This window comes from Dermochelys coriacea, chromosome 1 (genome assembly GCF_009764565.3).
Source record: "Dermochelys coriacea isolate rDerCor1 chromosome 1, rDerCor1.pri.v4, whole genome shotgun sequence".
NCBI lineage: Eukaryota > Metazoa > Chordata > Testudines > Dermochelyidae > Dermochelys > Dermochelys coriacea.
Genome location: NC_050068.2, coordinates 209,336,350 through 209,348,556, shown reverse-complemented (window position 1 = coordinate 209,348,556; position 12,207 = coordinate 209,336,350). Strand labels below are relative to the sequence as shown.

The 12,207-nt window shown below is 41.8% G+C and overlaps 2 protein-coding genes across 8 annotated transcripts in view; one reads left to right on the top strand and one right to left on the bottom strand.

Moving 5' to 3' along the window:
• The window catches only part of MAN1A2 (mannosidase alpha class 1A member 2), a 297,759-nt gene that overhangs the window by 161,907 nt on the left and 123,645 nt on the right, over positions 1 to 12,207 (top strand). The gene's annotated exons all lie outside the window — the stretch shown is intronic.
• Positions 230 to 2,044, bottom strand: LOC119860876 (signal peptide peptidase-like 2B). The gene has a single exon (XM_038415050.1). The coding sequence runs from the start codon at positions 2,042 to 2,044 to the stop codon at positions 230 to 232; it is 1,815 nt and encodes a 604-aa protein (XP_038270978.1).

Here is a 12,207-nt window from a genome sequence, read left to right as displayed (position 1 = left end):
CATTAATAAAATGACTTGAAAAAAATCTTTGTATCTTTCTAACATAACAACAAAATGGTACAGATGTAGTCAAAATTGTCACATGCACATATCAGAACACATTAAAGCACTGCATTTTACAAAGATGATTTACATGTTATAGGTTTATTACTACACTGAGATTGAATGTTCTTGCATTTTTGATCCATTTTCGAGGCAGACTCTTCATTGATTGCAAAACCAGCATTATTTACATGTTGAGGTTTTCTGGGTATGTTTGTGGAGCTTTTCCTTCTATCATAGAGTCTGACTCATTCTTCTCTGCTCTGAGAATCTCTCCCTTATGTTCACCATCATGTTGATTGATTGGTTCTTCTTTACATAGCATGAAGTCTGAGTTCTGTTCAACGTATATGTTGAGATCAATCAATTCTTCTGTCACTACAATGGAGTTATCTAGCTGTTCTTCATTGAATGTGAAATTGATCAGGTTTTCTTCCCTTTCTTGTTGACACACTTGTGTATTTGAATCTCTTGGGGTATCCGGATAGCTGATCCCTGAGGAAGGACAAGATAAGTCCTCTGTGAAACCACTGCCTGTCCAAAAAATTGTGAGTTCTTTGCGCAGAAGAGCTACAACCAGGCTAGTGGTAAGCGTAAAGGGCACCAAGTAGAGGAGAGCTGGCTGACCCATTTGCATTAATACTGATGCTACAAAGGTCATCAGGAGGCCATAGCTATACGCTATGGTAGAAGCTACAAAATAGACTCTGGAGGAGTGCATCTGAACATCAAATCTGTGGCAGTAGGCTATCAGGAAACCGGGAATTACAATGTCACCAAGGCCAAGGATAGTAAAGGGGCTGTCATCAAAGGTTGATGCAGAGGATAATATTGGAACCTTCAACAAAAAGGGGATCTTTTCACGACTGACAGAGTCAGATGGTCCAAGAGCTGCCACTTCCATTATGCTCTCCCCAGACTTGGTTAGAAAAGGAGTGATAAATACGAAAAACACATCGTAGACCAAAAGAGCAGCTAGAAACAAACTGCAGTTCTTCAAGGTAGGCATGCGGATTGTTTTTAAAACATAAAGGCAGATAGAGATTCCTAAAATGTCTTGCAGGACCCAGGCCCACTGATCTTCATTTCTGAAGATCATCCATGTGACAGTGATGGAGACAGAAAATCCTGCCAGGAACAATGTCCTAATTTGTGGACCATTGTGAAAATATGGTAAATGGAGTTTGTATTCTCCAAATGGGAGTTTGTTCACAGAGGGAGACAAACAACTGTAAAGCCCAATGGATGCATATAGGCTGAAAAATCCTATCATTATATTCACTAAGTGATCGTAGAAGCAGTAGAGAGCAAGCAGCATGAAGGAGGACATCACTACACTTGCACAGATAAAGAAGACATCAGGGTCAATTGTTACATCATCAAAATCTTCTTCATTTTTGCATCTGCATTTCATGTATTGCTGCCTTTTCTTCTCTATGTTTCCTGCCCAGTAGCCTCCAGTTGTGACTGTGCCTACGGCAAGGATGAACATGATCTCCGTATTGTATCCCAAGAGCCTGCCTAAGTGTTTGAAGAATAAATAGATTATGTCCATGTCACTGAGCAGATTTACAGGAGTAATGCTCTCCTCACAGTGACCCCAGTTGTGGCCCAATCCACTGCCTCCTGTGAGGGATATTGGGGCATCTCCACCAAGGATTAATACCACTTGTGTTCCATTTATTCTCTGGAGTCTGCCGTTCTCAAAGAAGTTGCAGTTACCCTTCCTCACTGAGGCAATTCTAGTGCTGAGTCCCCCACCATCACAATCCTCCTCGCCAAAGGAGGAAGGAAGACAACACAAGGTTGAGTAAGTTAGGTCCTGATGTGGCTGAAGCCATTTCGTTTTGCCACTGTTATCCTGCATTGATTCCACCCAATGAGAAGGGAAGAGGAAGCAGTAATCTCCTCCCTTCTCTGGAATGACTCTGACGACTCCCAGATGCTGAGCAAGTGCATGTGGAACGAGAAGCAGGAGGATGCAGGACAGCAGCGGTGTCATCTTCTTCCCTGGGTTCTGCTCATTGCAGGTGTCTTCTCTCACCACACTCCCTTTCACCTGGAAAGTTTTCCTCCTTGTGGTGAGGCATCCACTCCCCCCCTCCCCCACCTGTTACATAATAAACTTTGGCCCCATGGAGATGAGCCCCGCCCTCTGTCTGTTACATAGCAAACTCCTCCTCCTCCCAGTCTGGGAGAGTCTCCATCCTGTTATATGACAAGCCTGTCCTCTTCCTCATGGATACAAACCCCACCCTGTCTGTTACATTGCAAGCTCTGTACCCTCGCCCTGGAGACAAGTCCTGCTGTGCCTGTTATATTGCAAGTCTTATCGTCTGCCCATGGAGAGAAGTTCTGGCTTTTGCAATCACGCAGCAAGCTCCTTCCCCTCCCCAGGCAGCCTAAGGAGCCCAGCCCCCTGCCTTCTTCTCATGTGGTTGTAGAAACAAAGTAAGTAGTTTTTGTGGTTTTATCACCACTCTTGTGATTTTGTTTAAAATACTTCATAATTTCAGGAGTCAACTGCCTTGTAAACATTTAACTTGAGAAAAGATTGCTGCCATCTATCGTTTCCAGGATGTTTGCTTCTGGCTCCTCCTGTTTTGCACATGATAGAACCTAAGAGAGAAAGGAGACATGATATTGAGAGAAAGAAAGCAGGGCAAGAGAGTATTTTGAGAGACTCGGGCATGGGAAAGTGGGGGACATATAAAAAGTAGGTGGGTGACCAGTAAATTGAAGGAGCAGAAGAGAGATGGTTAGCAGAGCCTTAAGTTCCAAAAAGTGGTGTTACATGTGTTCCTTTTAATTGTTTCTCCGCAGAACTAGGTCAGACACGCAGATTTTACCCAAATGAGAGGCTGCTCAGGAGCCTTCTGTCTGCACAAGACTGGCATAAACTTGAATACATTTGTAATAAGAAAACTGTACTATTAATTGTGTATATTGTCTTTTGGGATAGAATCAGTGTTGTGAGTGTTCACAAAATATGTGGCAGTGACAACAGCCTTCCTGCACAGACAGGGCGTGCATGTATTACTCTAGACATAATCCAGAAGTAGTAATTTCAGTGAGATCTAGGTATCCCCCTTCATGAGATGCTAAATTAATTTGGCCTTGCACAAAGACCTCTGCCCCATCAACAGCTTAGCCTTTAAAATTCATATAGACTCACTGATTTGTCTTTGTGATGTCACCCTTTTTGCCAAGTAAAATCAGCAGGTTGTATATATTCCACTGGGTTAACTGACAGAATGACCAGGGGGCCATCTGTCACAGTTTTGGGGTAATAGCATCTGTAACATGCTGCTCCGTGGCCCCCTCTAGGAGTGCCACATCAGGTCTCAGATTGCCAGCTGTCGCGTCTTTCTAGGTGGGGACCCATATTCCACTCTCTTACACTGTGTAATATCCTCAGCAAGGCAATTTGTCTAAAGTCCAGAACCTGTCCATTGTTTTCCCTCTGAGGGCTGTGTACAACCCCTCACCCTCCACAAATGTACCCAAACTGGTAATTGCAGAGTTCAGGAGATACTTCCCCACATCACAACCACTCGTCCGCATCTCCCATTTGGAAGCCAGCAGCTTGTTGCATCATTTTTTTGGGAGCGGGGAATATTTTCCTTTGGTCACATGTGTGAACTGTAGAAAAATAATTTAAGGATGTTCTGTAATTCATTATTAGACTCTTTAATTGTGATTATGCAACAGTAAGTAATGAGGTTGAGGCACAGTGTGACCACTGTGATTTCTGTCAACCAGTAGAATTTGATCATTGTCAGTACTGTTTTATATGGACCATGTTGAGGATCCTATTGGAATGTATGAACAGGAGTCCTGATTTGGAGTAGTGGTGGGCACAGAGAAAGTGGTAGATTTTTTTTAGACACAGGTAACGTGCTGTAATGTTCTTAGTTTTGCTTGGTATCCATACAGGGACAAAGTTATAGTTTACCTTAACCCTTTACTCTGTCACCTTAACTCTACATTTCCTGTTGTTCTAGTATTTGTGTGTGTGCGTGGGGCGGGGGTATTGTAACTCTAATTTTCTTTTAAGGATTACGTGGGAGAACCTTAACTCTGCATTTCCTGTTTTTCCAAGGTTTGAATTTGGGGAATCATCATTTCATTATATAGTGCATGCAGTGTTAATTCTGTCATTTTCTGCATATACACTATGAGGTAGCCTTTATATACATGATCACATATTATTAAAACGAGGAGTCCGGTGGCACCTTAAAGACTAACAGATTTATTTGGGCATAAGGTTTCGTGGGTAAAAAAACATCTGAAGAAGTGGGTTTTTTACCCACAAAAGCTTATGCCCAAAAAAACTGTTAGTCTTTAAGGTGCCACCGGACTCCTCGTTGTATTTGGATACAGACTAACACAGCTACCCTTCTGATACTTGACACATAGTATTAATTCCACAAGGACCCCGTTTCATTCACTGCATAGGGTGGGCAATGCACGGTACCTCAGGTGCCAGTGCTCAAATGCTTACTTGATTTAGTGTTTCTTTTTTATTAATTCAGTGTGTGGCTCCATGCCTTATTTACTGCACACAACCCAAACCTTTATTTTGGGGCTTTTCTGTGTTCATTATCATGGTATTTGAGCTCCTTATAAACATTAATGAAATTATCTCCACAACGTCCCTGTGAGAGAAGGAGGTATTATCTCCGTTTTACACATGGAGAACTGAGTTAAGGACAGGTTTATGGTTAAAATATTCAAAAGTGTCCATTAATTAGGGTGCCTCAATAGTTGGAGGCCTAACTTGACATACCTAGAGCCTGATTTTTGCAACCATAGCTTTCAGTTTCAGCTGTGAGTGCTTAGCATTGCTGAAAATCAAACCCTTAGGATATGTCTACGCTACCCGCCGGATTGGTGGGCAGCGATCGATCCAGCAGGGGTCGATTTATCATGTCTAGTCTAGATGTGATAGATCGATCCCTGAGCGCTCTCAGGTCAACTCTTGTACTCCACTGCCTTGAGAGGTGCAGGAGGAGTCGACAGGGGAGTGGCAGCAGTCGACTCACTGCAGTGAAGACACCACGGTAAGTGGATCTAAATATCCACGTAGCTGAAGTTCCATAACATAGATCAATATCCCTCCCTCCCCCCAGTGTAGACCAGGGCTGAGTGTATGAAGTTCGAGTACCCAGAAAATCAAAAACACAGTTAGTGGTAACCTCTGAAAATTCTGTTTTATTTGAATTGCCTAGCATCAAATAGGAAGTCTATAGTATAACAAAAAATAGAACCCATGTCTCCTGGATTCCAGTGACTTAACTGTAAAACCATTCTTTCTCTTCCTTCAGAGTTCTTCCTGCTGGAATAGACAGAACTTCAGTTTCAACTATTTGTTAGGCAGCCATACAGTGCTGGCTGTCAGGATTCTTGGGTTCTACTACTAGTTTTTGGAAGGGAGTACTATCTAATGGGCAGAGGAATTAGGACTCCTAGGTGATGTTTATTTTTTTTATTATACTTTGACTTTACTTATAGCTGTTGGCCTCAGAGTGCTTTGTGAGGATGGGTTATGCAAGAATAATCATTTTTGCAGACAGCATAACAAAGCAAATAGATTTTGTCTATTATTCTTGAGAGACAATGTGGCTATATGGATGAGATTTTCACCTGCCATGTTAGAGATGTCAGCTTTATTCCAGCTACACACGAGTGACGTGGTCCGCCTTTTGTTGTTCATTTGCGAGATGGGAGACTCTTTGCTTCTCCCTAAAGTAGGGGTAAGTCTTCCTCAAGAAGGAAGCTTGTAAATTGCATAGAATTATAAGTAATAGTGGGCTAATGGGGCTAGATCTTCAGCGAGTGTAAAACTGTGGAGGCCCATTCAAGTCAAATGAATCTGCCCCCGTGGTCTCCTTGCTCCGAGTCTGGTGCTCCTTCACGTAGACCAAGGGATATATTGATATTGAAAGCAATGGTGGTGGTTCCATTTTGCCCATGTCTATTATGGATGAGGGGCCCTCTCTAAAGCACTCTCAAGGGATGCAGTATCCGCTCTACTCTTGATTGCAATTTCTCTGGCTGGTGAACTTTGTGTGGATCGTTAACTGGCAGTGATTACCCTCCTTATATTGCAGCAATCTGAACATGGTTAATTTGAGCTAATGTTCCAGAAAAGAACACCAAATCTCTTATTTTCTGTACTTAGATGCTCCCAAAACCAATGAAGGGCATATTGCTGATCTAGTGGAGTTCACTGATGTGTGTGTGCCTGTACCCCATGTACTTTTTAAGTTAAGAGTGAGCACATAAAGGTATAATGCCAATCAGTTATGGGAGGAGATCCATAGTTCAGGAAGCCCTCATTCAATTTGAATGAAATGTGACAGAAAAATTCTACATTTGCTCCAGAAGCACCTTCCTGATTTTAAACCCCATAAGTCTTTATTCACAATTTTTAGAGGGGAGTGAAAAATAGAGGGCTTATAATAGGAACTGGGCTACAGCCTTAACTATGAAGAGTCTATTGGCTACTCCATAATGTAGGATAAATAATAGAAAGCTGTTCAAATCCATTGTTTCATGGTGTTATCAGCTCTCTCTTGGGAAGCCCGTCTTCCATGATTTTCATCTCTTGGGTCATGTGAGAATTAATCACTTCCTTTTATCACGACAAGGACTCTTTCTGTCTGACTGAACCTGGATTCTGAGTTTTAACCTCAAAAGCTTTTGGCTAGAAGTGGAATACATTAAACTTTAATTCTCTCCCTCTGCATTTTGACAAACAGATTCCTTCCTTGATTATTTGGCATAGACTGCCCTGAACTGCTAGGAAATTGTTTGCCAGGTATTTCCTTTAGAACTTTGAGAGTTTTGTTGAATACACTTTTGTAATCCACTTTGATTTTAACTATGTTTTAAGGATATTATCCAGTTACAGATAGATATTCTCTCAAAATATACATTTCCAGAATTACTGGCTACTTAATGAAAAGCTTCATGTGGAATTTCTAAACTCATAAATCAGTTCTAGCTTGTTTGGCACAAAGAATGGATTGTCCGGAGAGATAAAGAACTGCTTAAACTAACTCCCTCAACCCAGAATTCTTGTTTTTTTTCTTGCAAGGTGGAACTTTGTGGATCATAAAAACTCCAAATTTGATTGATAAGACCAAATAAAGAAACCCCAGCAACAGCAAACAAGTAAAACACTAAAAAAATGCCCTAAAATAAGAGAACCCTAGTATTGGATAGAGGGTCAGTCTTTACATATGATATAAGCCTAAAATTGTATGAAATTTACACCACAGCATATTGCTATGTTTAAAAAAATTGTATTATGTAAAAAAACAAAGCAAACTTTATTCTAGTGGCATTTGCATGAGTGTAGGACAGTGAAGGCTATATGCCATCCTAACAAAGTATTCTCATCTATTTTATTTATTAACATCATAAAAGAGATGATTTATCATTTTATTTTCTCTGCAGTAGGCTACTTATATTAAATCTACACAGCATAAAAAGCCTGATTATTTATTGTGTTTACGTTTGCTAGCCTCAGATATAAAATAGTTCTTCTATATGATTGTCTTTTCTCATTTTGATAACCATCATCAAAGTGGCGTCTCTTTCTGGGTGAGATGATAATAAAATTCAGGTGGATAAATTCACTCTGAAAGCTGTCATTGAAAATAGAGGAATAGGGCTGTGGAATACCTGATAGGCTATTCACAGATAATCAAAACAATCCTTTTCCAGAAGATTGATATGCAGTGTCTTTTGTTCAAGTTTCTTAAAGAAACTTATGGTGATGCATGCCAGTGAAATGGAATGAACCTTTTTGTCCTACAACTGACTTGACTATGTAAAGTACAGCAGTTCAGTCAGTGAAACAGTATGTTTCATGAGCTGTTTGCAGACAGCAGGCTTGTCTTTCCCTTAGAAGGGGCTTATCTGTACTAATAGTTTACCAAAAAGTTGAAATACAGAGGAGAGCTCTGTTACTCTCTGATGTGACACCTCCCTACTGGCAATTTCACATTTTTTTTTCATAAATGTCAGACCCCAGACACACATGCATACAAAACAGTACAGATTGTAATGCCAATCCTTATTCACTTCATATGTACTGGATTTTTCATAAATGGGAATATCGAATAGGAGTAGAGAAATTATATTACCCTATACTTGATACTGGTACAGCCCCTACAGGAATACTGTGTACAGTTCAGAAAAAAAAAGAGGAGTACTTGTGGCACCTTAGAGACTAACAAATTTATTTGAGCATAAGCGTTCTTGAGCTACAGCTCACTTTGCTGTAGCTTGCAAAAGCTTATGCTCAAATAAATTTGTTAGTCTCTAAGGTGCCACAAGTACTCCTGTTCTTTTTGAGGATACAGACTAACACAGCTGCTACTCTGAAACGTGTACAGTTCAGGCATCCACAATTCAAGAAGGATGTTGATAAATTGGAGAGGATTCAGAGCAGAGCCTTGAGAATGATTCATATATTCCAGCCTGAGAAGGGACCCCTGAGATCATCTTGTCGGATTTCCTGTGTGCCACAGGCCATAGAATTTCCTCCAAATAATTCCTAGAGCAGAACTTCTAGAAAAACATCCAATCTTGATTGAAAAATTTCCAGTGATGGAGAGAGAATGCACCATAGCCTTTGGTAAAGTGTTCCAATGGTTAATTACCTGGGCTGTTAAAAAACTGTCAAGGCTGAATCCCAACTCTGTCACTCAGAGTACAGAAGTGGGGCCCGCAAGGATCTTAAAATCAATACTTGCCAATCCAGGCTTGTAATAAACTCCCAACGTTACAGCTTTTCTCTGACCATGGCTTGGTAAACACTGCCACCATCCAAATGCAATGAAACCTGCTTTGAACCCAGGAAGGAGCACTTGGGAATTCCTCCCTGTGGGATGCCCTCAAGCCCTTTCACCCCATCTCTAGGGAAGAGCTGAAAAAGGAAACAAAGGAAATTAGCTGTGGCTACTAGGTAATCAAACAACATGCACAAACCTCTTAGGACACCAAAAGTCCAATCCTGTTCTTAAAAAAGGTAAATTTTATTAAAAACAAAAAGAAAGAAAATACATCTGGAATTTAGGTTTTTGCTCAATTTTAAAAGAGCAATTCCAAAAATCAAGCACCCAAAATAGCTTTCTTGGGGATTAAAGAATAAGAATAAGAATAAAATAAAAGAATTAACCCTAATCGCATCTAGTTAACATTCTGATCTACTTACACATTGGAGTTCAGATAAGTAGTTCTAGGCATGATCTGATGACTTATAATTATACCTGGCTTAGATGCTTATAGCATGGCTGCTCTGACCCTTTAGCCCAGAGAAAACAGACAAAGGAAAAGTCTCTTTCCCAATTTTAAAAAGTTCTACCTTCCCATTGGCTATTTTAGTCAGGTGCCCGCTTTTTTTCTTTACCTAGGGGACTTTTTAACCCTTTACCGGTAAAGCAAGTAAAGAACAGCTACCAGGAGGGATTTTACTGCTAACTGGCTGGCTGGTGTCAATCAAAGGGAGTGATCCTCTCACTTTATTTATTACAGGCACCCCAAATCACAGACGGTGCTGGCCAGCCTGGTTCAGGTCAGGTCCACGCCGGCTGGGATTTTTTCCTGGTGGCTTAGGAAACACAGTTAATACAATACATGCACCTCTAATTTTACTAATAATTACATGAAGAACTAAACAGTACTTTTTACATTTTAAGGACTACAATGACATAGAATACAGGGACATTTTTACCTGACTGATTCTGGGAAACCTTCCCAGGAGAGTGCATCAGCCACTTTGTTAGAAACTTCTGAAATGTGTTGTATTTTAAAATCAAAGTCTTGGAGTCTCCACCGAAGGAGTTTTTGTTAGTCTCTTTGACTGTGTGAAGCCACTTCAGTGCAGCATGGTCAGTCTGCAGGTGGAAATGCCGTCCCCAAATATATGGGCGTAGCTTCTCCAGAGCATATACAATGGTGTAAAATACTTTTTCTGATTCTGACCAGTGGCTTTCCCTCTCAGAAAGTTTTTTGCTGAGAAACATGACAGGCTGGAATTGTTGATCTGGTCCTTCTTGCATTAAAACTGCTCCCACACCACGTTTGGACGCATCTGTGGTTACGACGAATAGTTGGTTGAAGTCTGGGGCCCTCAGTACAGGGTCAGACGTAAGGGCTGCCTTAAGCTGGTTAAAGGCTTTTTGACACTTTTCAGTCCACTGAACGGCATTTGGCTGCTTTTTCCTGGTCAGATCTGTCAGGTGGTGGCAGTTTGGCTGTAGTGTGGTATAAATCGTCGGTAATACCCGACCAAGCCCAAGAAGGATTGGACCTGCTTCTTTGACTTACGGACAAGCCAATTTTGGATAGCATTAACTTTAGCCTGTAGGGGGTTGATAGTTTCTTGACCCACATGGTGTCCAAGGTAGGTTACCCTGTTTAAGCCTATGTGACATTTTTTGGCCTTAAAAGTTAATCCTGCTTCCTTTTTGCGCTGGAAGACAGCTTGGAGGTGTTCCACGTGTTCTACCCATGAGTCTGAGAATATAGCCACATTGTTGAGGTAGGCAACTGCAAATCCCCCAAATCCAGCCGGAAGGTTATCTAACAGTTTCTGGAAAGTGGCAGGTGCATTTTGCAGTCTGAAAGGGAGCACATTAAATTCATACAGCCCTACATGGGTGATGAAGGCTGACCTTTTCTTGGCTGGGTTATCTAGCAGCACTTGCCAGTACCCCTTAGTTAAGCCTAAGGTGGAGATGAACTGGGCATGTCCCAGTTTCTCCAGTAGCTCATGTGTGCGTGGCATGGGATAGTTTTCTGGGTGAGTTACAGCATTTAGTTGATGATAGTCTGCACAAAAGTGGATTTTCCCATCTGGTTTGGGAACCAGAACCACTGGAGAGGCCCATGCACTCTTAGAGGGGCGAATTACACCTATCTGTAACATGTCCTTGATCTCCCTTTCTATTGCGGTTTTGGCTTGAGGAGCCATCTGGTAGGGTTGGGCTGTAATTGGGCAAGTATCTCCTGTGTCAATGGAGTGGTACGCCCATTCTGTCCATCCTGGGGTGGCTGAAAACATTGATGCGAGGCTGGTGCACAGCTCCTGGATTTGCTGTTGCTGCTTATGCCCCAAAGGTCATGGAAAGGCTCACCTCTTCCACGCCACCGTTGCTTTTTCCTTCATAGTAGACTCCTTCAGGCCACTCAGCATTGTCTTTCTCCTGGGCTGTAAACTGGAGAAACTTGATTTCTTGGGAATAAAAGGGCTTTCGAGAATTAACATGGAATACTTTAGGTTTTAGGGTAGGGTCTGGGAACACTCTGAGGTAATTAACAGCTCCCAGGCGCTCTCAGACCATAAATGGCCCCTCCCATGATGCTTCCATCTTATTGGCTGAAGTGCTTTCAGGACCATGACTTGGTCACCTACTCTGAAGGAACATTCTCTGGCAAGTTTATCATACCAGGCCTTTTGCTCTTGTTGAGCATCCTGTAGGTTTTCTCGAGCAAGGGCTAGAGAGTTTTTGAGGGTGTTTTGCAGGTTGGTTACAAAGTCCAAAATGTTAGTTCCTGAAGAAGATGTAACCCTCTCCCATTGTTGCTGTAATGGCTCCTTAACTTCATGGCCATAAACAAGTTGAAAGGGTGAAAATACCAAACTGGGATATGGTACAGCCTTGTAGGCAAAGAGCAACTGTTGCAACACTAGGTCCCAATCATTGGAGGGCTCATTCACGAATTTACGTATCATGGCCCCCAAAGTTCCATTAAACTTCTCCACTAGACCATTCGTTTGACGGTGGTAAGGGATGGCAACCAAGTGGTTTACCCCGTAAGCTTCCCAAAGATGTTTCATGGTCCCTGCCAGGAAGTTAGTTTCCGAATCTGTAAAGATTTTAGAGGGCCAACTTACCCTGGCAAAAATGTCTGTCAATGCCTGGCTCACGCTTTTAGCCCTGGTGTTGCTTAGAGCTACTGCTTCCAGCCATCGGGTGGCAAAATCCATGAAAGTCAGTATGTACAGCTTTCCTTTGGGTGCCTTCTTAGGGAAAGGACCCAGAATATCCACAAAAAGAAAAGGAGTACTTGTGGCACCTTAGAGACTAACAAATTTATTAGAGCATAAGCTTTCGTGAGCTACAGCTCACTTCATCGGATGCATTT